The following is a 25,062-nucleotide window of genomic DNA, read 5'->3' on the forward strand; positions in this document are numbered from 1 at the left end:
GACAACGCCAACAGCAGGCTTATTCAAGCAAGAAAAGTGCCGCATGTGTAGTTTTAAAGGCCATATCAAAGTTTGTACAAATAAAAATAAAGTTAAACAAACATAAATGAAACCAAAAAAACAAAGGCTCAAAATTTTCAACAATCTCAACGATTGGGAGAAACCAGTGAAGACAGTGAGCCAGAAGAACTGTTCACTGTTTTTAATGTTAAAGAGTTGACTTAATAATAGATTCAAATAGAGCATTGGTTAATGTCAGGAAGGTAATTGGTCTTTCAGCTTTACACTTTAGGTCAGAAAATCCTATATGCAATCTTAAATATGCAGTTTAATCTGAAAACCTACACAGGTGAAAGATTTAAAGTTTTAGCTGATGTGACTCTGAAATACCAAGCACAGGATTAAAATCATGCCACCAGTAGTTGTTTGCAGGTTTTGGATCAAACCTGTTTGGAAGATGTTGTCTTAAGGAAATCCCACTGGATTATAGGAACTTTCATCATGGGCAGTGCTGCCAACATTGTATGAGAGCTGAGTGTGAGAAATTGCGAGGGAGTGTAGCGACCGAGGGGGGGAGGGTGTGGGAGGGGGCGTTCCCCCTCCCATAGTAGGCTCTGGAGGCGGCACTCATCCGGTTCGCTCCTGGCTCCGGGCCGGGGTTAAAACTCCATGGAGTGTAGACAGAGCAGTCGACGGACATAGAGCCGCCGGAGGTGAGGGTGGGAGGTGTGTGCTTGCCTCAGGGGGGAAGAGGGAGGGGGGTTGGTGCTGGGCCCACCGCTGTTGTTTCTCACCTATTACACCATCTGCATGGGAGAAACTAAACAACTTTTTTTTCCCCCAAATCATCCTGCAGGCCGGTAGTTTGATAGCCCAGCTTTAAACCAATCCCCTCTAGTGCTTGAATCACATATCCTGGGAAAAAGACTATGCATTCACCCGATATTCCCCTCGTGGATTTTGCGCACCTCTAAAACAATTTTTGCTTTATTTTGAACTTTCAGCACCCGCAGATATTTGAGCGTGAGAAATTTTGTGATCAGCGTGAGAGCATGAGAATTTTGTGAAATGCGCGAGTCTCACGCTCAATGCGTGAGAGTTGTCAGTCCTGCTAATAATGCAAACATTTTATGCAAGTTCCAATTGTTTGGTCAAAAATCACTTATTACTGCTTTATAACAGTTAAGTTACTTTAAGACCTTTTCAGAAATGATGGCACTCAACAAACAATCAACTAACAAATTAAAGCAAACTAAAAAGAAATAACATGTTCCCTTTCCTAACTCAACCTCATAAGTACTTTAACGCTGTTAACAGAGCAAAGTGATATTAATCTCAAGAATCAAAATGGGGAAAGTGGGGGCAGTTTTGCTTAAATGGTCATTCTAAGCCCATTCAGATCTTCATAGTCAGAGTTATACAACATGTACGTGCAACCGACGCGCTTCCCCAATCCGTGCAGATCGCTGTCATATGGCGCAAAGAGACAAACTGTGCAGCAAAGATCCTTTAGCTCCGCTATAGGATCTTTGCTGTGCAGGGACTCTATTTAGCGTGAGAATTCTGTCTTCAGCGTGAGGGCGTGAGAATTGGCTGAAATGCGTGAGTGTCACGCTCAAAGCGTGAGAGTTGGCAGCCCTGTCATGGGCTATGTGCAAATATTACCAGAAGGTCATGGAATACACAAGGGGAATTTATATTGATTGTAAACCGTTCAAGCCCAGGTTCATACCTTATACAATGGAAGCAAAACTGGTGGGAAAAATTGGCAGGCTTCACAGATAGAAAGTAATTGAACTGTTAATATTAATCACTCATGGTAATTCAAATTTCACTGTACCTTAATTGGTACATGTAACAATAAACTGACCTTGAAACCTATCCACATGTCTTAATGCCAAATGGATTTATTAGGATTAATGAAGATTACAAAAAGATTGTCAATAGTTTTATACCTGAAACAACTTACCATTTTTAGAGCATTTTTAGAGCATTTGCAATTTATCAAGCTGAATATGGCATACATATCAATAGTGTTAGAACCCGAGTCAAAGCAGTTTTGACTATCAACACATAAATGGGTTTGTGCACATGTAGCCTACTGCTATTGGGAGTTTTGACTGCATCCGTTTTCCTCCAAATGGATTGCTGCAGGTTACTTCCAGGGTCATTGCATACTTGAATAAAATCCTGGCTGTGAGACCCTCCAGGAACAAACACTTCCAGTATGAGGGATTAAAAAATGCAGGCTTGCATCTAAAGATAAATAAGTGTACTTTTTTGCCAAATGAAGTACTTGTAGACCATGTGAGTGCTAAAGTCTACTGCCAGTATAAGAGAAGGTAAATGCCATTTTCAGTGGTGCAGTGGTGGAGTTGCCGCCTTACAGTGCCAGGGACCCGTGTTTGATCCTGACTACAGATGCTGTCTGGCAGGGGTTTGTACGTTCACCTTGTGACTGCGTGGGTTTTCTCTGCATGTGTAGAGTACTAAAGTGGGATTATGTAGAACGACTATACAGGTGATCAATGCTCAAAATAGACACAATGGGCTGAAGGGCCTGTTTTCATGCTGTGTCTCTAAACTAAACTGTCTTTGCATCAAATGAAATAGTAATGGATCTGCCTGTGAACATTGGGACCAACCTGGCAACAACAGACTAGATTCCACGCTGATAATGCTGGACCAGTTATAATTGACCAGTAACCAGTTATAATTGACCAGTAACCAGTAACCAGTTATAATTGATACACAAGGTACATATCCAATGGATCGTTTAGTTTCAACTGTTAACAATGTCAGTGTCCAAAGATTGCTTTACAAAGTTGATTGGTGTGGATGCTAATCACTGCAGATTTTAAAGATTTCACCAGCCAAAATCTCTTAAATCATATGATTTTGGCACAGGTCTTCCTTTCTTTAACACAAGACCACCGATGGAGTTTTAAAGAAGGAATCAAGAAAATGCTTGGAGGCTGAACTGAAACTAAAAGCATCTTGGTTCCCGTTTGGTTACCACATGACATATCACAGAGTGAATTGAGGTCAACTTTACATATCAACGTTTCCACCCTCCATAAAAACAAGTAAATAGGAAAGAATGCCACAACAAAATCATGCCTGGAGATGAAACATTTGCTGCAACTTCAGTTTTGAATTAAAAAGTGCTTCTGTTGAGGTTGAGGAGGGAATTCCACACGAGGAGAATGAGAAACAACCTGGTCTGCCTCGAGTGGAGGTCTACCAAGCAGAGAAAATCTCCCGATATTTGAAGGATTTTGTTGGATGATGTGCGATATCCATTTACTTTAAAAAAAAAAAGTTATATTGTAGGTTGATGGTTGGTGTTGAATTACTTTAGTGGGGTGGGTACTTAGCAATGCCTGAATGAGTGTGTATTTACGTATCTGTGACTACCTTATTACTGGCTGATCTCTGGAGTTGTACTTAGCTGACGTGTTGCCTCACCCGACTTGCAATGCAATGAATGAAAGGGCAAGATGAAATCCCACCTCTGTTTTTTTGTCAAGGCTTTACACCAGTTGAGCTTCATCCCAAAGAATGGGTATTTTCCAGACCGAACCAATCCAAAAAGCACATGCTTCCAAGTCCAACATTTCTGAACCACTGTTTAAGCTCTCAGTAATCCTTCCGGAAGTGGCGGCACTGACCAAGCAACTGCGGCTCACCTGCAGTCCGTCTGATTTTTATTATTTTTTTGTTTTCTTTTGTCCTGTTGTTTAGTTTATTCTGTTTATTTTAGTTGCGTATGTGGGGGGGGGGGGGGAGAAACTATTTTTAGTCTCGTCCTTCAGGGGGATGCGACCTTTTCTTGTCGTATCCCCCGTCTCCATCTGTGCTGAGGCCTATCGCGGAGCTGGCGGCCTCCAACTGGGACTGACCTTGAGGCTCCGAAATAAATCGGAGTCAGGACTTTCCAATGCTGGCCGACTTCGGGGCTGTGGTGGCGTTGCGGTGGCGACGACCCGGCTTCGGAGGTTCTGCTGGATTGGAGGGTGGCAGCTTCGGCAGCTTCGACCGCCCCGGGCCGCGGAGTTTGAACCAGCCCGTTTGCGGAGCTTGGATGCGGCTGCTGGGCTTACCATCACCCGGCAGGCTCCCTACATCGAAAGCTGCATCGCCTCAACACAGAGTGAAATGAGGAGGGAAGAAACCAGGACTTTAAGACTTTTGCCTTCCATCGCAGTGAGAACGTGCCTGGTAGACTCACTGTGGTGGACGTTAAACTGTGTTAAGTGTGTGTTTTGTTATTTTATTCTATGTTATGACTGCAAGGTATACAATTTTGTTCAGACTGAAATGTCTGAATGACAATAAAGGATACTGATGTTTTGAGAGGAGCAGAGGTTTATGTTAACTCTCCACAGTCAAAATACGAGTTGACCAGTTTAGAGGCTGGCAAACAATGCTCTATGAATACGATTGGGAGCTTATGTGCAGATATATACTTTTGTCCATATCACGTAGCCTTGCTGCTAAACACTTGCTAAGTTTCTGACATGTATCATGCATTGTGTTTATGGACCGTAGACCACCCCCACCCCAAAAAAAATAACCCCAATGGTAATGAACATCCAGTCTAAAGGGAATCTGCATGTTAAAGGACCAGCACAAATATTTAAGAGGAAGAGAGAGAGAGAGAGAGAGAGCATTTTATTGTCATATGTCCCAGATAGGACAATGAAATTCTTACTAGCAGCAGCACAACAGAATATGTAATCATAGTACACTGTAAACTATGTAATAAATGAGGGGAAAAAAATTCAGTGTATAAACACACAAAAAAAAATAATAGTGCAATAATGACAATAATAGTCTATGTAGTTCAGAGCTCGGAAAACCCTCTTTTTAAAAAAAAATCATATTTGAAATTATATAAGAAACAACAATGTAACTTGAAAATCTTACAAAACTCAAATGGTTGCAGGTTCAAAATATGATTGCAGAATGGACATGGAATTATAGTGTGCAAAGTGTGAGAAAATGTGAACAAAAGACATTCACAAACATGCAGCCAGGGGAAAATCGCAACAAGACTATTGCTGAATGCAATATAAAAGTGTTTTACCTTCAACAGCCCTCTTGAAGAAAACCTTACAACTTCCACATGTAAGGACTCCATAGTGGCAACCTGAGGCTTCATCACCGCAGATCAGACAGAGTTTCTGCAGACTCAGTCCCGGGGCAAAGTGGCCTCTTCCATTCTCTGGCCTTCAAAGAAGAGAAGGAAAGAAAGAAAAATATTTCAAAGTGGTTCGACGTACCATTAAAAATAATTAAAATAAAACATTAGCTTTAAAAGTTTGATCTATAGCGGGTGAAAATTCACCAATCTAGTAACACTTTCTACATATAATACATTAGCTACATTCAGAATATATGCAGATAGATGAATAGATTGACTTTCAAAGTGATAGAGCTGCTGATGGAATAAACCCCTGCTAAACAGCTGACTTTTAATTGCTAATTAGTAAAGTTTCTTTTGAAGCCCATTTTTGCAGGGAATTGTGTTTTATTTTGTCTGATCATCTGTCTTCTGCCCATTGCCAATTAATAGCTGTGCTATGGTGGAAATAACAGAAGAACCTTTGATCATTTCTCTGATCCAGTAATCACAATCATTATTAAGATAATTCTCAATTTGCTGGAAATGCATGAAACAGAGGTAAAGACTGACTTGAAGCAATCTGCCTGGTTCAGAATTTAACACTTTGCTTCTCATATTAAAACAACTGCACTATTTGATAGTTTTGATATCAATTCAGAACTCAATCCTTTAGAGTTAGCAATGCTAAACAACATATAATCCTTCCCATGTGGGCATCAACTCAAAGGACTGTAAAACATAACCAGTGGACTAAAGAACAAATTGTGGCACCTCTTTCTCATGATATGATTTATTTAAGATATTACTGAAGGCTACAGTTTAACGTATTAATGTTAACTGCCTCCTATGACACAAGGTCTAACCAAATACAAATTTGTAATAAAGCAGCACAAAAATCAAGCCACTGTTAATATTGTTGTGTGATATTATGTCAGGATTGAAATATCAAAGGAGAAATAACATTCACATAATGGAATACATTCCTGCTAAACAGACGTGAAAGGGACAGAAGAAAACAAAGTAAAACGCACTGTGCTTTTTTGCTAGAAGAATAGAAAAACAAAATCACACTTTCCTTTCGAAAACAGTTTGCAAAATATAATATATTAAGCAGGAATTTATCTCTTTGCAAAAGGTGAAACATTAGCATTCCACTGTTATCTATTTTGAAGACACTTTTATTTTTTTTGTGTTTGGGACCTAACATGAATCTTGACAAAAAAAATGACCAAATAAATCTGTCAATTGAGATAAAGTCTTAAATATTCCTCACTAAAAGTCTCCTGTGGACAGAGGATTCAATGGCAAACATTTGTAGTTCCCAAGATTAACCCAGACTGTTCTTTTAATTGGTAGTTGAATCATGATTGTCACAGCAAAGGGAAATGGCAGTTGTGTAGTTCAATCAGACCTTGGGATTGAGAAATAATTAAAAGACAATTGAGACATACTTAACAGATTTCCACACGGAATGCAAGAGCTTGCTTGTTGTAAACTTCTGAATTAGTCATAAATCAAAATGTGCAATATTCTGCCAATTTTGACAGCACTTGTAGTAAAGATCACTTCAAACCACTGATGAGACACTATTCCAGTGTTATAATCAAACAGTGTGTAGATGCAGCCAAGGAGTGCAACATTATTGCAGACATGGTAAAATAAATTTTACAAATTAAGCTCTGGTGTTCTAAGTTGCTAGATATAGTTCAGTGATGATGTTCCAGGTAATGTGTAAGAACAGCTGCAACTTGTTCTTCTTCACTCTGGAGGATATAAGCCCATGATCCCGACCACCAAGGATAAGGGCAGTAGATGAATGTCAACGTGGAAATATATTATCATTCCTTCATTATCATTGCATCTATATCCAGGAACTCCCTACTTGGGCATGTTGTGGGACTACACATAAAAAGGAGGGCAGTAGTTCAAGAAGATGACCTAATCTGACATTCTCAAAGGTTGGCTGTTTAGCTACAAAGTGGCACCTTCATCCAATAAAATAATTAAATTAATCTCTGCACTGAGGGCAGCCCTATCATTCCAAGAATCATAGAGTAACTTGGTTGGATTCATTTTAACACAAGTAAGGAGACAAAAAACTACATGCCCTTTGCAACTAATCATAAATTACCACACTGACATTTCAAAATCTGTTGCTGAATCCCAAATATTTATTCAGACGTTTTTGGTTCACACGTGGTTCACTGTGAAAGATGTGAAGGGTTTTGCTGAGGTTATGCTCTAAACTGAGTTTCTGCAGATCCTTAAAAACAGAAGAGATGACCTGAAATGTCACCCATTCCTTCTCTTCAGAGATGCTGCCTGTCCCACTGAGTTACTCCAGCATTTTGTGTCTATCTTCACTTTAAACCAGCATCTGCAGTTCCTTCCAACACACTAAGTATTTTGCATTGGCCCTTCGACCACTGAGAAGTAGCTGTGAATCAGGAATTAGAAGAGAGAGAGAAGGCAGGAAAATTTCAATCCCAGTGGAAGTGGTGCACAGCATGTTGTCAGAGCTGTGGGCTAGAACCCTAGATCCTGGCAGGCTTCATCCTAGACTCGTAGAAGTGTGGTTACAAAGTGGATGATCTAGTGGTTTTAATTTTCCAAATGTGCCATAATTCAGGGGTGGTCCCACAAAATTGAAAAATGGTGAGTGTAACTCCATTATTCAACGAGGGAGAGACAGAAAATTGGAAGCTACAGGCCAGTTCACAAAACATCTGTGATAGGAAATTGTTAGAAGCTTTTATTAAAATACGTTATGCCAGAGCACTTAGAAAAAAAATCGATAAACATGCAAAGTAAATATATTTTTGTGAAAAAGGAGATTATTGTTGTCAAATTTATTGAAGTTGTTTAAGGAGTATTGTGCTGCAGATAAGGGGCAACCGATGGAACAGATAACTTGGATATCAGGTGGCGTTCAATAAGATGCCATATCAACAGTTCTTGTGGAAGGTGGAAGCTCAAAGTTCTGAAAGTGACAGATTGGCAACTCTCAAAGGTTGGTTGGCTGAAGAAACAATGGATAGGCAAAAACAAGTATTTTTCTGATTGGTACATTTAATACGCCACAGGAATCAATCTTCAGGCTTCAAAATATGAATGGTGATCCACCTTAAAGGCACTGGATATGGCCTGACACTGCCTCTTCAGTTAGCCTATAATGGTCCTTAACTGTGAAATCATTAGATTACCCTTTCTAAACAAGGACAAAACAGGTTTATCTTTTAATCAAGTTTATTAATGGTTTTTATACAATCAATCATTTTTAAAACTCATAATCCATTGCTTTTCAAGAACATCTTCTCATTAGTACATTTCCACCGAAACATAACATAAATAGACAATCACTCATTTTGTTAATTGTGTTATTTATCTAAAATTGGTGTGGTGATCACAGTGCCATGATCACAGTGAATGGTGGTGCTGACTTGAAGGGCCGAATGGCCTACTCCTGCACCTATTGTCTATTGTCTATTGTTACCAGTTTTTCCAGCCACAAATACCTTACAGATTCAATTACCCGTTATTGCTCCTTCCTACTTTAAGTATAAATAGCATAAAAAACAAAAAATCTACCAGGTTAACTTGTTAACAGTTCCAGCTGGGTTCATGTGGAATCATCAATAAATGTGAATGATCATTGTAATATTGATTCCAGTAAATTGGTTCAGTCATTCCATCAGACCAAAGAGTCCTGCTGTTTTATTAATTGGAGCAGCAATTTAACCAAACCTTCACTGATGAATTTACTAATATTGCCCTAAAATCTCAAAATGTAGTTTGCAACCTAGCTAAACATTACCCCAAATCACAAAAACTCACAAGAAAAACAAATTAAGTGCAAATCAAAATATCGGCAAATAATATTGGAATTCCACCTCTCATCCCTAGAGATATGGGGGAATATATTGTGATTTATATCAGCTTTGCCGGTCTCACATGCAAAAACAATGCAGCAAACATGTTTGCCATTGGCACTAAAGAAAGTAAGAACTTAAGGACCTGTCCCACTGACTCGACCTTTCAGCGACTGTCTTTGACATTCAAGCTTGAGGCACTCGCCTGAAAATCCTCGAGCTGGATCAACCGTCAGCGATGAAACCGCGAGCTGGATCGACCGTCAACACACACACACACACACACATCACAAAGGCAAGGGCCAGGTAAAGCAGGGAGCGCTGTCTGAAATTCACGCCCGCGATGAACAGGAAGGTAAAAGACGGCTGCACAGTGTATGGTAAGTCCTTTAGAGAGCACGGGGGGGGGGGGGGGGGGGGGGGAGTGGAGAAAAGGGGAGAAAAGTGGAGAAAAGGGGGAGAAGGGGGAGTGGAGAAGCCAGACAACTTTTAATAAAGTTTAGCGGGCATTTAACATTACCGGTCGGTTTATATTGGTTCTGAAAACTTCAATGAGCCAGTTAAAATGCAAAGCAAAGGAGATTGCCTATGGCTACCTCGACTGCCTAACGACCACACTCCACTGCACTGCGAGTTCAAAAGAACCAGGCTGACCAATTTTTACTCACGGAAATTTTTTCAGCAAGCTGGAACTTCCTGCGAGCAGTTACAGTGACTTCCTAGGACCATGTGTCGACCATGTTGCAAGTTTGAGGAGCGCAAACTCTTCTAAACTTGCAAATTAGGTTGCCGCAGTGGGACAGGCCCTCTAAGAACAGACGGCTGTGGAGGCCAAGTCATTGTTTATTTTTAAAGTGGAGATTAACAGGTCCTTTGTAGGAAGGAACTGCAGATGCTGGTTTCAACCAAAGGTGGACACAAAATTCTGGAGTAACTCAGCGGGACCGGCAGCATTTCTGGAGAGAAGGTATGGGTGACGTTTCGGGTCGCTCCCGCTTAGTTACTCCAGTATTTTGTGTCTGTTGACAGGTTCTTGAATAGTTAGGATGTTAAAGATTATGGGGTGAAGGCAGGGAAGTGGAGAAGAAAAAAACCAGCTATAATTGAATGGTGGAGTAGACTCAATGGGCCAAATGGCCTAATTCTGCTCCTATTACATGAATTTATGATATGGGAGCCATTGAATTAAGATTATGCTTATCCTTTACCTCGTACTTAGTTCCTTACTCGAGACTCATATCTCTTGAGTGCCTTTCTCACTGCAAATCCTTGGCCTGGGAAGCACATTAAATAATGTGGAACATTTAATGTGGTCCAACATTTTGTATATGCCGAAGGAAACATAAAAACATAAAGTGTGATTCGTTTAATTATGGAAGAGATGTGACCTGTCATTATAATTTAGTCCAGTTTTTTATTAAACCAAATGCACTGAATTAAATATATTCAATACAGATTTTTAAAATCATTGCTCATGGCACATATATAATGTCAATTACTTTAAAAATTCTACATTTTGGTAAATGACCGATTTGAGAGCTGGAGCTTTTGAACCCTGCAAAAATGGAGATGTAACAGGAGGGTTCGTAATAACACAAACTGGGTCAATGCAACTTCATCCTTGGAGACCTTGTAAGATTTGTAAGATTTGCAATAGAAAGTGAGGGTACCTCAAACTGTATGTTGTGTACATAGGATATTTATCTTAAAGTGCATTAACCAAAGGATAATTTGGTTCAATTCCACCCCCCCCCCCCCCCCCCCCCCCCCCCCCCCCCCCTGTCGGGGGTGGACTGAGACTGACACCCCCCCTCCCCCCCCCCATCTTTGCACATCCCTAATCCTATCCACTTGTCATTTTCATTTCATGTTTCATGTATTTTGGGTGTTTATGACTTTTGGCAGTTCAATTTCCCTCCTGGGAGAAATAAAGTTCTATTGTATCGTATCATGTGTTCTGTGGTGTTAGCAACACATGGAATACTTTAAATTGCATGAAATTCCCAAAATTAAAGCAGTTACTAATACATCACCTATTGGATGAAAATTAATGCTAATTTAAAATCGCTGTCAAATAATTCAGATAATTACAAGCATTATTTAACGTGATTATACATTGTTAAAAACAATGAGTGGTCATACATTCAAATATCACACTTGTAATTAGAGCTATACATGTAATATTACATGTCTAGCAGAGTATATTAGCCCTCCTCTATCAATGGAATGCTCTGAGATCTTTGCCTTCCTAATTTATTTTTATTTGATATACCTGTTTCCTTCCCACAAAGCATTCCATGAAAAACATTTTTGCTAGTGCTTCATTACTGTTGCAATCCATTTGAATGCCATTTTGGAAGCTAGATTCTTGGCTCGTAATTACGGATTCCTCTCCTATGAAGTGAAAATGATGGTTGGAAAACTCTTCCACAACAATCCGCTTGAAGTTTGTTCGTTTAGTCAAACCTATTTCTGCTTCTTCTTAGGCAGTCTTTGGATTTGAAGGAGATTTGTTTCCACTCAGGCTTCGTTGGTTCTGAGGTGGCTGATGAGGCCAGCAGGGGAAGAGATGGTGTTTGCTTGGATACATGCTAGCTTAGAATGTGTGTGCTTGGATGAGGGAGTTGCTTCTTCTGCCATTGACATGGGGCTTCCATGTACTTCTAATGCACAGACCTGGGGTTTTGATTGCCCTTTAAGTACTCAAAATGCTCTTTCTCTATTTTACACCAACGATTCACAGGAGGCACAGTGAATGTTTCATAAACTTGAACCCTTTCCTCTGATGACCTGGTAATCTATTCTTGTGGCTGAGCTAAAAGTATGTCTGCTTCACAAATCCGGTGTCAAATAAAAATAATGTGACCCGGTCTGACATTATGACTCCATGTAACTGGGTCATCGATGCTGGGAATGAGCGAGCACTAACATTATCCTCACAGTGAACTTGGAAAATTCTGCAGCAACATTGTTGGTGACATCTTCCCAGTGCCTCTATGTACATGCTATGGGTGATCCAGGTTGTAGAAATGTACTGATGAACAGAGATTACTGCTGCGTGGTAGATGCAGATTTTGTTTGGCTGTACATTAAGTTTTGACTTTTAAACTTACATTTCTTCAGTCAACCAAAAGGCTGTGCTGGCTCATTGAAGAGAGCAGTGATATTCATTGCCCGTTCTCACTGAAATGAACTTCATTAATTTATCTACAACAGAACAACCAAGTGAAGACTGGCATTAACAAGGTTACAGCATCAACTTGATATGTTCTTCAATCTTTTTTCACTGCAAAGCTGCTACTCACATCCAAACGTATTTAAAACATCTGCACCCTTTAATAAAGTTAATTTTTTAATTAATTCAATAAAATGTGCATTTTAGCCTGCGTGCAAATGGTCCTATAGTTCACATTTTCCCCTTAATATTCCTTCATTTCAGCCTAGTTGTGCTTTAACCCAAGAGGTTTCCTGACTTTCAACATCTTCACAGAGATATTCCCCTTTCCAACCATAATCTTTAGTCAGAATAAAAGATCCTTGATTTCTGCCAATTTTAAGTTGCAGTCGCAAACGCTTTGTTACATTTCTCAACTTGCTTTGCCATGAACAAAATTATAGCAGTACTATAGAAACATATGAATGATATAACGATAGTTGCCCAACAATGCAGAACTTTATGGATGGACTATACATTACAGAGAATGTCATTGACGGAAACCAAAAAAGAATCAATTAGAAAGATAAATCTAAGGATCTGCAGATTTACGAGAAAACAACAGGGCGATCTCCAACAAAAACACATATATTCGGCTCACAATAATACAAACATCAAACATTGAGCCTTTTGGCTGAAGCCTCTACCATTTGACAGTGCTACATTAGTCTTCATTACTATTGTGCAACCACAGGGCAGGTTGACCAGTAACTTAGAAAAATCGAGGAAGAAAGGTGGTGGACTAGGTTGGTAATATTCATTCTTAGGTACGTTTAAAAATTTTATCATTAAATAACTAATTCACTGTTGTAATTTGTATCCAATATTCACACATTAATAATTTACAGACAAAATAAAGACAATTAGATCTTTAACTTGGCATTCTCTATGGGTTTTAAAACTTACTCTGGAAATCCTTGGTGGGATGGAGACCAATTATAAACACATTAAACTCTTTACTAACGTTTCATTGTGAAAGATACAATTATGTTTTCATTTGAGCAATCCTGGACATAATATGGGTTGTTGTCAATGGGGGTTCTTCACATTTAGATGAGAATTATCAATCAGTTCAAAACATTTTGTCCACTTTTCTGTGAGCTGGAATGAATTTTAGGCATTTTGATTAAACTGCTGCCATTTTTAAGCAACACAAATTACTGAGAATTAATGTAGATATTTACTGCATACTGGGGAAAGAAAACATATGTATTGGAAATACCATATCATATCGATAACATAATGCACTTTCCAATTCAACGTGTTTTATTATTTATATCAGTATACTAAAGGTGTAGTTTTGAATTCTTGATCCAGATTAAAACTAATTTTGAAATCGCTGCACCTTAAAAATTGGGTGGTTTAACTGCTGGGCACGAAATTAATTTAAGTCTTTGCAGTAAAACCCTGTCAGTAGAAGCATTTTCCTGTATTACATAGAAAAAAAGGTATTGAATTGATGGTTATGTCAGAATTAAATAACTACATGCACTATTTGAACACTACAGAAGGACCCTGGAGTTATAACAGAGTAGAACACAGCATGACTTGTATGATGCTGGGAACAAGCAGCCTATAATTGTAATGGAAAGATATACATCAAAACATAGAAAATAGGAGTAGGCCATTCGACCCTTCGAGCAAGCACCGTTATTCAATATGATCATGGCTGATCATCCAGAATCGGTACCCTGTTCCTGCTTTCGCCCCATATCACTTGATTCCGTTAACCCAAAGAGCTATATCCAAATCTATCTTCAATATATCCAGTGATTTGGCCTCCACTGCTTTCTGTGGCAGCGAATTCCAGAGATTCACAACTCTGCATGAAGAGGTTTTTCCTCATCTCAGTCCTAAATGACCTACCCTTTATTCTTAAACTGTGACCCTGGTTCAACACTCCCCCAACATCGGGAACATTTTTCCCACATTTAGCCTGTCCAATCCCTTAATAATTGTATAGGTTTCTATAAAATACCCTCTCATCCTTCTAAAGACCCCCCATCAGTCTGAAGAAGGGTTTCGGCCCGAAACGTCGCCTATTTCCTTCGCTCCATAGATGCTGCGGCACCCGCTGAGTTTCTCCAGCAATTTTGTGTACCTTCTAAATTCACTGCCTGCTGTACCTGCATGCTTACTTTCAGTGACTGATATAGTGATGTATCTGTCAAAAAAACATGAGTGTCAAGAAATTTGAGTTAATAACAAAATACACTTTGCATGTATTTATTTACTTTTTTCCACATAAATTCTGCAAGAGTGAATTTGTGAATTCTGTAAGGGAGAATTTCTGAAACGTGAAGGGCCATAACATGGGGTCACTTGTATAGGGATGATGACTGCACCACTCACCAAGCAACAAGAACAATTCCCACTGAAGCCAATGGTATCAGCATTGAGATGATGATCCTGATGCATCAATAGCATTGGGACCAGACCCTGTGTACTGTTTAAGAAGGAACTGCAGATGCTGGTTTAAACTGACGATAGACACTAAAAGCTGGAGTAACTCAGTGGGACAGGCAGCATCTCTGGAGAGAAGGAATGGTTGATGTTTCGGGTCAAGACCCTCTGAAGAAGGGTCTCTATCATTATGGGGAAATGAGGAAAACGTTGAAATCATGGGGAAATGAGGAAAACGGCAAGTAAGGAGTGATATAAAATAAAAAATTACAAGACAAGATAAATTGGGGAAGTTTCTTTAAATTATATCAGGGGAGTAGGGAAAGCAGACATTGGAAGTAACAATGTGAGAAAGTTATATCGTAAAGTTTAAGCTGAAGTGCCAGATTGATTTATCGTCAGAGCTGTGTGTCCATTCACAGCAGGAGAGTGGAGCCACCATGGCGCAGTAGTAAACTATGAACCATGTGCTTATTGCTGTATGTACTCATCTGCTCCAACTTCATTATTCTGCAGCAGTAAATTAAACCAAAAAGCATGAGCACCTCTGAGGAAATTCCAGGCCATCATGATCAACAGTGATGCATCAGTGGGTTGGTGGAGTTTCTACAAAATGTTACTGGAAGTAGGTACAAGAAGGTCAACATAGACTTTGTGGATCGAAGAGACTGTTTCCACACCATATGACTCCATGACATAATAAGATTGTTCAAAATGTCATTATTTCATCTTTGATGAATTGAGAGTGATGAACATCTAGTGAGCGGCCTACTCCCTAGTTCAGAGAGATGCATTTAACAGTTCTAGTCTAAAACAATGCATAATTGCTGAATTTACCTTATTATCTTTTGGACATTTGGTGTACCAGCTAAAAATCATCCACTGGTATATGTCTAATATACTGGTATATATCTAATCATTTCCCCATGATGTGTAAAGTATAAAACTAAGCTGTTTAATATATATCAATTAACATTAACTTTACCAATGACAGAAAGGAAACAATAATACGGTTCAATTAGTATTTTTGTAAATTAAATTTCTTGCAAATATTGATTAAAATTCCAAACAATCAAAATTGCTTTGAAATGATCACGGAAATGCAGGTCACATCTTTGCTTGTATCCTGATGCACAGGAATTATGGCAGGCTCTTTTTTTTTAATGGAATGAGGCCATTGCTATCAAATTCAGCATTTATTCTCCATCCATAATTGCTCTTGAGAAAAGGGTGATGAGCAGCCTTCGTGAATTGGTGCTGTTAGTTTTGCCAAGGTGCCCCCAACTGTTATTCTGTAAGGATTTATAGGATGGAAGCAAATGGACAGTAAATGAAAAAAAGAGAGGGTAAAAGTCTGGAAAGAATTCATACTTCAACACATGTGTTATAGTGATTTTTTTTGTCAATGGTCCCTATGGCATTTAGTTCATGATTTCAAGTGAAGTGATCTATACATTAAGCATTTGTTTACTTCTTTATGCAGAAATGATAGAAATTGAGTTGGTAAAGTTAAGGGCCTGTCCCACTTGGGCATCATTTGCACGACATGCAGGTGGCGCGTGAAGATTTTGTGAATCCTAAAATCCTGGGGCGCCGCGCTTGACCGCACGTCACTGCCCTCGTCACCACGTCTCACCACATGCCATGCGTGCGTAATGCATGCCATGCGCTCGTCACGTGCGTATCACAACGCGCTCGTGATGAGTAAATGATGCGCAAATAACGCCCAAGTGGGACAGGCCCTTTACTAACTGAGAAACCAATATTGGAATTGGTAAGGCAAGGGAACTGCTTGGTAGAACAAGAATGTATTCACCAGTTGCCTGACCATTCTCTCTATAGATGCAGCCTGATGCGCTGTTCCTCCACTACTTTGTGTTTTGTTCAAATTTCCAGCTTCTGCAGTTCCTTGTATCTCCATGAAACGGTGAGAACTAGGTTCATGAAGGAACCTAACGACTGAAAGTGAGGTGGACTACGTGTGTGTGTGTGGGTGGTGCCCAGCTACTTTGGATTGCAAAATACATTCATTTATATGTTTTATCTCTCAACCTTGTGATCTGAATGTAATTCTAAATGCACAGCAGAAACCACTAAGTACATTAATCCAAAGATAAATTGCACTCGGCATTAACCCTTGAAAGAATCTCTGGGTGAGTATATGGAATGAATTGCCAGAGAAGCGAGTTGAGGCAGGTACAATAACAACATTTAAAAGACACTTAGGTCATAAGGTCATAAGGATCCAGAGTAGGATCAGGCCATTCAGCCCATCAAGTCTACTCCACCATTCAATCATGGCTGATCTATCTCCCTCCTATTTTGGACAGGTACATGGATAGAAATGGGACTGGATATCACACAAACAAATGTTTCCACTGTATCTCGGTACATGTGACAACAATATACCAATACCTATCAACAACTCCGATAAGAACTAGCTCTTTATCTCACACTCGAGCAGGCCTTCCTAGAAGATCAAAACTTACAGTCAATGTCCACATTGCACCTTCATGCACATCCATACTTGATTATTGGAGCCATTAAGTTACTCAAAACACAGGCAACACAATTTCCGAGCATGTGCTAAGTGCATATGAAAATGCTAATCATATTCACATTATTTTATAACTTCCAAATAATTGTCTAGCACGCTATCGTGTACCGTTTTGGCGTAATTTCAGGATCACATACACAGACATCCAACAGACATCCACACACACACACACACACACACACACACACACACACACACACACACACACACACACACACACACACACACACACATAGAAACAAAAAATATGAGAGTTTTAGTAATATATAGATAGAGATACATATCACCAAACTTGGTATTCATGGGTATGTTTGGTTGGGACTCAGAACTATCAGAAAAAAATCTGAAAATAAGAAAGCTCATAGCACTAATTATGCAGGCATTGTATATGCTAGACTTACTCTTCTGGGTGATGCATTTAAGTTTGGTTTAGGTTATACCAACTGAAATAACTCAAGGTTATCATCTATTATCTAGCAATAACAGACATTCCAGCATACCTGAAAATGTTTTAATCTTATTTTTGGTACAAGTAGATTGTCTATGTTCATTTTATGTAATGCCAAGTACCATTATTTATCTTGTTTTCATTGAAAAGAAAACTCTGAATAGGGGTGAATTTCTGTGGAGACTCTGAAAAATTCTTCATATAGAAGGCCCTGATAACCTGGAAAAGGGACAGCACCTTTAGCACTGTGGGGAGAAGGAATAACCTACTGTTTCTGTACCTCAGTTCCCCCCTCAGCAAACAAAACCTCAGAAATTAACTAGCATTCACCCTAGTGTAGGTTTAATTGAGATAGTAATGGTTTCAGTAACCCTTCACGGAGTCAGAATAAATATCATTGGAGTAGAAATGTTTGACAAATTTTACATATACTAATTATTAGATTTTAAGTATGAAATATGAGAGAAACAAACAAACATGTTGTCCATATTCAGCCCAAAGAGCTCAAAATTGCATTGTAGAAATAGTTAACCAGTCATTCCAATCTCCTATTTTACACTCTCCTGCCTACCTAGTTCAAATCAATAATTTAATAACTTCCAAATTGATAAAAGAAACATGTTTGTTAAACCATTGCAAGTATGATTCAAGCTATGTCATTTTCAGAATTTTATTATGAAGTGTTGTAAACTCTTGAATCATGTAGTGAAATGAAAGCTGGATAACTGGTATTGCTCAAGATAGGAAAATAAATATCCAGGATGCCACTCGGATCCTAGAGTCACTTGGTCGAGTGTGTGTGTGTAAGTCCAGCAAAATTGATCGAAAGATCACACCTATCATCACCCACCCACTACTTATCTGTCCCATCGAACAACTCCTATTCTATTTGTCAAAGAGCATGATACAGATTTTGTTACGACAGAGGAAGAGGCTATTTTGCCCATTGAACTTATACCAGCTCGAGCAATCTACTTCCTTGATAATTGTCCCTTATTGGCCTCAATGGCCACTTGGGTACCCAAGAACAGCAGTCAAAATGTGTCATTCTCAACCTTGATGGACTGCCTAAGAGAAAGAAAAGGAAGAAGTAATGATGAGGAAGGAAGTTATGGAGTAGATTAAAGGTAATGGAAGAAGGTTATGTGGAATCATCACATGACAATTGGTCCAATTGGTCCGTTTCTGTGCTCTAATTCTGTATAATTCTATTCTTTGTAAAAAAATACCATCCCTCTTCCCAAACAATTATTAGTATTATTATTATTATTATTAAACTTTATTTCAGACTCAAGGTCCAGATAAAAGACGACATTAAATAGAATACATTGCATATAAAAACACCATAAAATACATATAAAAGCTTAGTAAATTACTTATAAGAACATCATAAATTATATACAAAAACACAATACATAGTTCAAAGTCCAGAATAAAAAGAAAGATCATTGTTCTACAACGAGACAACTATACCAATGTCTCCACAGCTGGGATTGGTAGCGTGTGGTGCTAAACCTTATGTTTAATAAGGCCAAGATAATTTCATTTTCAATCATTAATCCTGCAAATAAATGTATATATATGATTTCTTAGGATAGCTTGTAAAGTACTGACTCCTGCAGCCACAAACATTTCACATGCACTACACCATCTAGGTTTCTTTTGTAGTATTCTTAAAGCATCATTATAAGCTACTTTAAGTCTCTGTAAACTTGTTTTCTGTAGTTTGACCAGAGGTGTGCAGTATAGAGTGGTGAACAATATGCTCTGAACAGAGACATCTTCACTACATCTGTACATGCACCAAACTTGCATAAGAGAACATTCGCTTGTACATACAGCATACGGCGTTGCCTATAAATATCCCCATCATCTGTCATTTGTTCTGTAATACAATGTCCAAGATATGTCCAAAATAAAACCCAAAGGCTGACATATTGGAACCAGTTTCAAAAAGTGCTACAAGCCTCCATGTATTAAACTCTTAAACCTGCTCCGTTTCCACATTCCTGATCTTTTACATTCTAAAGAGTATTGCTATTATTAATAATTCCTCCTTTTCAGATTCCACCAATTTATTTTGACGTTAATTGAATTCTAGAAATTACAGTAGTTTGCTCATTGGAGTCACGCTGATCCCATCTTGCCAACCCCTGTAACCTATTTTACATCCATAAATTTTCCTCGAATCATTCCTGTTCTTTTTTTTTTAAGGTCTTTCATAGTCAGTGGGTCACAAACCTTTAAAGCATGAAACAGACCAAACCAGCATCCACACTGACCAAATTGGCTAATCAAACTAGTCCCACTTGCCTGTGCTTGGTCTATAACCCTCCAAACCTTTCCTGTTCATAGTTATACCTGCCTCGATCACTTCCTCTGGCTGCTCGTTCCATATACCCACCACCCTCTGAGAGAAAAAGTTTCTTCAAGGCCCTTTATCTTTCCCCTCTCACCTTAAACTTATGGCCTCAAATTTTAGACTATCCTACACAGGGGTAAATACTGTAGATATTCACCTTGTATATGGCCCTCTCCTATCTTTACTTTAGAGATACAGCATGGAAACAGGCCCTCCGGCTCACCAAGTCCATGCCGACCAGCGATCAGAATAGAATAGAATAGAATAGAATAGAATAGAATAGAATAGAATAAAATAGTCAGAATAGTACTTTATTTTTCCAAGTATGTTTTGCAACATATGAGGAATTTCATTTGCCAAGTCAGTCATACAAATAAAAGCAACAGATCACCCAAACACATTTTAACATGAACATCCACCACAGTGACTCTTACACATTCCTCACTGTGATGGAAGGCGAAATAAAGTTCAAGTCTCTTCCATTTGCTCTCCCGCGGTCGGGGGCCTCGAGCCCTCCATTGACAGGACGATCTTGACTCCCATAACCGGCAGCGTTTGGGCCCTCCGCGTCGAGGCGATCAGCTCCTGCATCGGGGGGATGTCAGCTCCCCCACGTTGGAGGATCAAACCTCGCGTTGGGGCTGGTCGAACATTCCTCTACATTGGAGCTCCCGAGTCGGCCTCTCCTGAGACTGCGAGCTCTTGATGGTAAGTCTGCAGGCCGCGGTTGGTGCGATCCCAGGCAAGGGATCAGCTCCGATGTTAAGTCCGCGCCCCTCAGTCAGGCTCACGACAGTCCGAGGAGTCCTCCAGCTCCACCGATGGAAGGCCACAGAGCGCCTGGAGAATGCGATCGGAAAATCAATCGCATATCCAGCAAGGTGAGAACCTGAAAAAAAGTTTCCCCCATCGCCTCCCCCTCCCCCCACAAAGACAAACCGAAGAACATTAAAACAAACTTTTAACAAACACTAAAAATTAAAAAAAGATGAAAAAACGAACAGACCGCTGGCAGAGATGCCATCGTACGGCGCCCTGATCACCCCATACACTAGCACTATCCTACACACTAAAGACAATTTGTAATTTTTACCAATGCCAATTAACCTACGAACATGTACGTCTTTGGAGACATCATCGTATTCCTTTAATAATGACAACATAATCTCTGCCTCAATTTAGTAAAACTTTTCTTGTTTCTCTCAATATGTTTTCACATAAAAATAAGAAACATGAATTTCCTTTTTGTCTTCTTGTGATGATCTCAAGTATATGCCCCATTGTCACGAATTTCCTATCCCATAGTGAAAAAAACAATTTCTACAATCTCCTTACTTACCTTTTTCATTCCAGGGAAACACACCTACTTTTTGTGCATTTGTTCTTGATATTGACATCATTTTATGATTTTGCTTCAGAATGTTAGCTAAGAGAGTGCATGTAGTGTTGTGTAAAATGGGCTGTTGTGTGGTCGTCTATAGCATTCTCCGTAAGGATCCCTGCCATAATGAATGTATTTCATCCCAGTTGACTGAAGTCAGGTTGAATTTAGATCTCCAAACGTAGAATACAACACTTGTTCATTTTGCATTAATCAGTGCTTATAGCAACAATGTATTTAGTGCACCATTTAGCAATGGAAACAGAACACATCAGTATTGATATAACAAATATAATCTCTGGTATATTTCCAATACTAATTTTCTTTATGCTGCATTTTGATATTGTATCTTATAAAAGCTACAGTTACTTAACTTGAATTTTAAAGACAATATTTAATTTTAATGCTGAGCAAAACACAAAGTGCCGGAGTAATTCAGGGGCTCGGGCAGCATCTGCAGTGGGAATGGATAGCTGACATTTCAGGACAGACCCGTCATAGATGCTGCCTGACCCACTGAGTTATTCCAGCACTTTTAGTTTTACTCAGAGCTCCAGCATCTGCAGTTCCTTGTGTCTCCACTTAATTTTAATGCTTTTGTTCATACATCACAGTGAAATTTCTGATGATCTTGGAGAAAATTTGATTAAAGGGACCAAGATATTTTTGATGATTTAATGTAACTGTTAACACATGCATCAGGCATTTTTTATATCTAAATTCCTGATTTATGTTTGATAAAGTTGTAAAAAGTGAGATGGAAGTGTGGTTTATCAGTGTGTGATGTATTAGGTATGTATCAGTCAAGATTGTAATTATTATTTATTACAGTGCTTTATGCACCTTTTCTCATCAACATAAAGCATATGAATACAGGGGCGAAAAGTATTTTCCTTTTCAATTCCCATGTCCGTTCAAGTCCTCCCATGTCACATCTATCATGGTTGGGTATGAAGTAGAGCTCTTTTCACAACATCACAATTAAACCGCGTCTCCAGAACGGCAGCTCTGCTCCACGTGAAAAATCTCTCCCACCTTTTGTATATCGTGTAAGCAGCAATCAGCAACAATGTGCCAATTGAATGAATTAGTGGAACGTTTGATATTTGCTCTATATCTCCTGCATTCATGCATTTCAACATCAGTAGACTACAATGTTTATTTGCCCTTGATTTGTTGGCTTGTCCGGTTTTGAACCAAAAAAATATCACAAACTCGTTGCCTGCATTGACTTACTGAAAGCAGCTGTAATAATTTATAAAATACTTCATGTTATGAAGCAGTTATAATTTGCAGTTTAATCTATAATTGTTATCAGTGATACTTTTAACCTGCTAAATTTACAATCTAATCAGTCTCTCAAATTAAAATTACGATCGTAATTTGTAATCATCCACTGATTCATATATTTTCCTTTACTTTATTATCAAAGATAATGAAACTAATATTTATTTATTGAGCTATAATCCTGTGGAAAGTTCCACAGCACACTTCAGACACATAAAATGAAGCATTAAGAGTAGACATTAAATTTCAAACTGCACTCAAGACTATTTAATTGATATTATCTTTTATGGTTGATTAGTGCTGAATGTGCAAAACAAGCATCTTTTGCAAAGCATTTTGTAAGGAAAATGTACAACCCCTGGTATTTAGCATTGTCTTTTAATTAGAAACCCATCCTGCAGTTGTCTGTAAACACAGTATGATTCCCACTGAGGAGTTGTTTCACCGATTATGTAACCCTTAATTTAATCTCACCATAGTCAAACTCATTTGATACATTACACTGAAACCATGTGGTCATATGGCTTCAAAAGACACAACAGTCAACACTTTCTTCATTGAACTTGTAATTGATTGCAGCTTTGTGTGCACAGGCTGCTCATTTATCTGCACAATTAACATACACAGAGATGTTTCTTTGCAGAAATGCAGCCTTCTGTTGCAGTTTCTCAGCAGCTGCAAGACAACTACCAAAAATGGTACTTTCACAGTGGTATTAACCTTCACCCTGCATTGGGTTTCGTTTTAAAGCCGTCAGGTCTACAAATTCTACTTTTAACTCAAAAATGTTTCTCAGCACATCCCCGGCATAGGGAACAAATCTTTAGCAGGATTCCATCCTCTCTCCGGGGTACAACTTGTGTTGAGGCATCAATGATTCTGTAGCAGATGAGACTCATGAAATAGAATCAACATGTGGCTATTAAATTTTATTATCAGACTTCTCAAAATTGTTGCAATTGAATTTGGAAGTGAAATATGATGGAGTTGAAAATGATTGTCCTACTTTTGGCATCCAGTGTCAGAATGAAAGGTGCTGATATTTAGTGGGAGGTTAAAGGAATCCAGGAAAACAAGCATTGACAAAGACAAGGGTCCTGTCACATCTAACAAAAGATCTCATTACAATTCTCCAGCTGCATTTCCCATTCAATCCATGGACAGACAGGTAGGCCTGGGAGATGCTGGTGGGAATGCAAGAGTAAGGAGCCACAGATAAGAATTCTTCAGAAAGGTCCACAAAAAGCAAAAGAGACTGTGCTAAACTCGCTGGAGCTTAGAAGGATGAGGGGGCTCCTCATTGAAACTTACCAAATAGTGAAGGGCCTGGTTGGAGAGGATGTGGAGAGAATGCTTCCACTAGTGGGAGAGTCTGGGACCAAAGGTCACAGCCTCAGATTAAGACGTTCCTTTAGGAAGGAGACAATTACTGCACCAGGGCAGGGCGGAAAGTAGGGACTGAGAGGTAGGGACTGAGTTGGCTGTTTCGCAGCATGGAGAGGACATCGATGCCTGGAGATGGGAGGGATGTCTACTCTCAGTCTGAGGATGGCAGAGGGCATGAATAGCAAAGGGTAACTGTTGTCATTTATAAAGGGTGCAGGTTGCTTTCTGCACTTTTTAACCCACAAGTCGTGACTTTGTGATTTGAAAACTCAAAATCATTAATATTATTTCGGTTGATCTTACGGAAGTGTATAAAATCAAGATGGGAACTGATTGGGTGAATGTTCAGTCTTTTTCACTAAAGGAAATAGAACTAGAGGGCACAGACGAGGGCAAAGTTTTAGGAGAAAGGAGAAAAACATAATAGAGACCTGAGGGGCATTCTTTTCACACAGAGGATGGTGGGTATATGGAATGAGTTGCCCAAGTAAATAGTTGAGGCAGGTACTATAACAACATTTAAAAATCACTTTGTGTAGGAAGGAACTGCAGATGCTGCTTTAGATCAAAGATAGACTCAAAAAGCTGGAGTAACTCAGCGGGACAAGCAGTATCTCTGGAGAGACGGAATAGGTGACGTTTCGGGTCCAGACCGTTCTTCAGACTGAGGAAGGATCTCGACCCGAAATGTCACCCATTCCTTCTCTCCAGAGATACTGCCTGCCCCGGTGTTTAAAAGTCACTTGCATGGTTAGGAAAGTATTTTGAAGATATGGGTCAAACATGGGCAAATGGTACTAGCGTAGATGGGGCATTTTGGTCAGAGTGAATGAATTGAATCGAAGGGCCTGTTTCTGAGATATTTGACTATGACAATTAAGAAAAAAGATCTTCATGTTAGTGAAATTTGGTTTTAAGTTCTTAAGATGCATTTTTTTTTTAAATTTCAAAATAGACTTTATTCATTGATAAATATATACAATTCCTGAACCATTCAAACAAACAAAATTCATCCGACATTTTCGGA

The 25,062-nt window shown here is 39.1% G+C and overlaps 1 protein-coding gene across 1 annotated transcript in view; it reads right to left on the reverse strand.

Moving 5' to 3' along the window:
* LOC129698283 (progesterone receptor-like) overlaps positions 1 to 25,062 on the reverse strand; it is a 231,062-nt gene that overhangs the window by 169,307 nt on the left and 36,693 nt on the right. The window contains exon 3 of the mRNA XM_055637338.1: positions 5,090 to 5,232. Coding sequence (XP_055493313.1) covers positions 5,090 to 5,232 — 143 coding nt within the window. The remainder of the gene's footprint in view (positions 1 to 5,089; positions 5,233 to 25,062) is intronic.

This window comes from Leucoraja erinacea, chromosome 6 (genome assembly GCF_028641065.1).
Source record: "Leucoraja erinacea ecotype New England chromosome 6, Leri_hhj_1, whole genome shotgun sequence".
Classification (NCBI taxonomy): Eukaryota; Metazoa; Chordata; class Chondrichthyes; order Rajiformes; family Rajidae; genus Leucoraja; species Leucoraja erinaceus.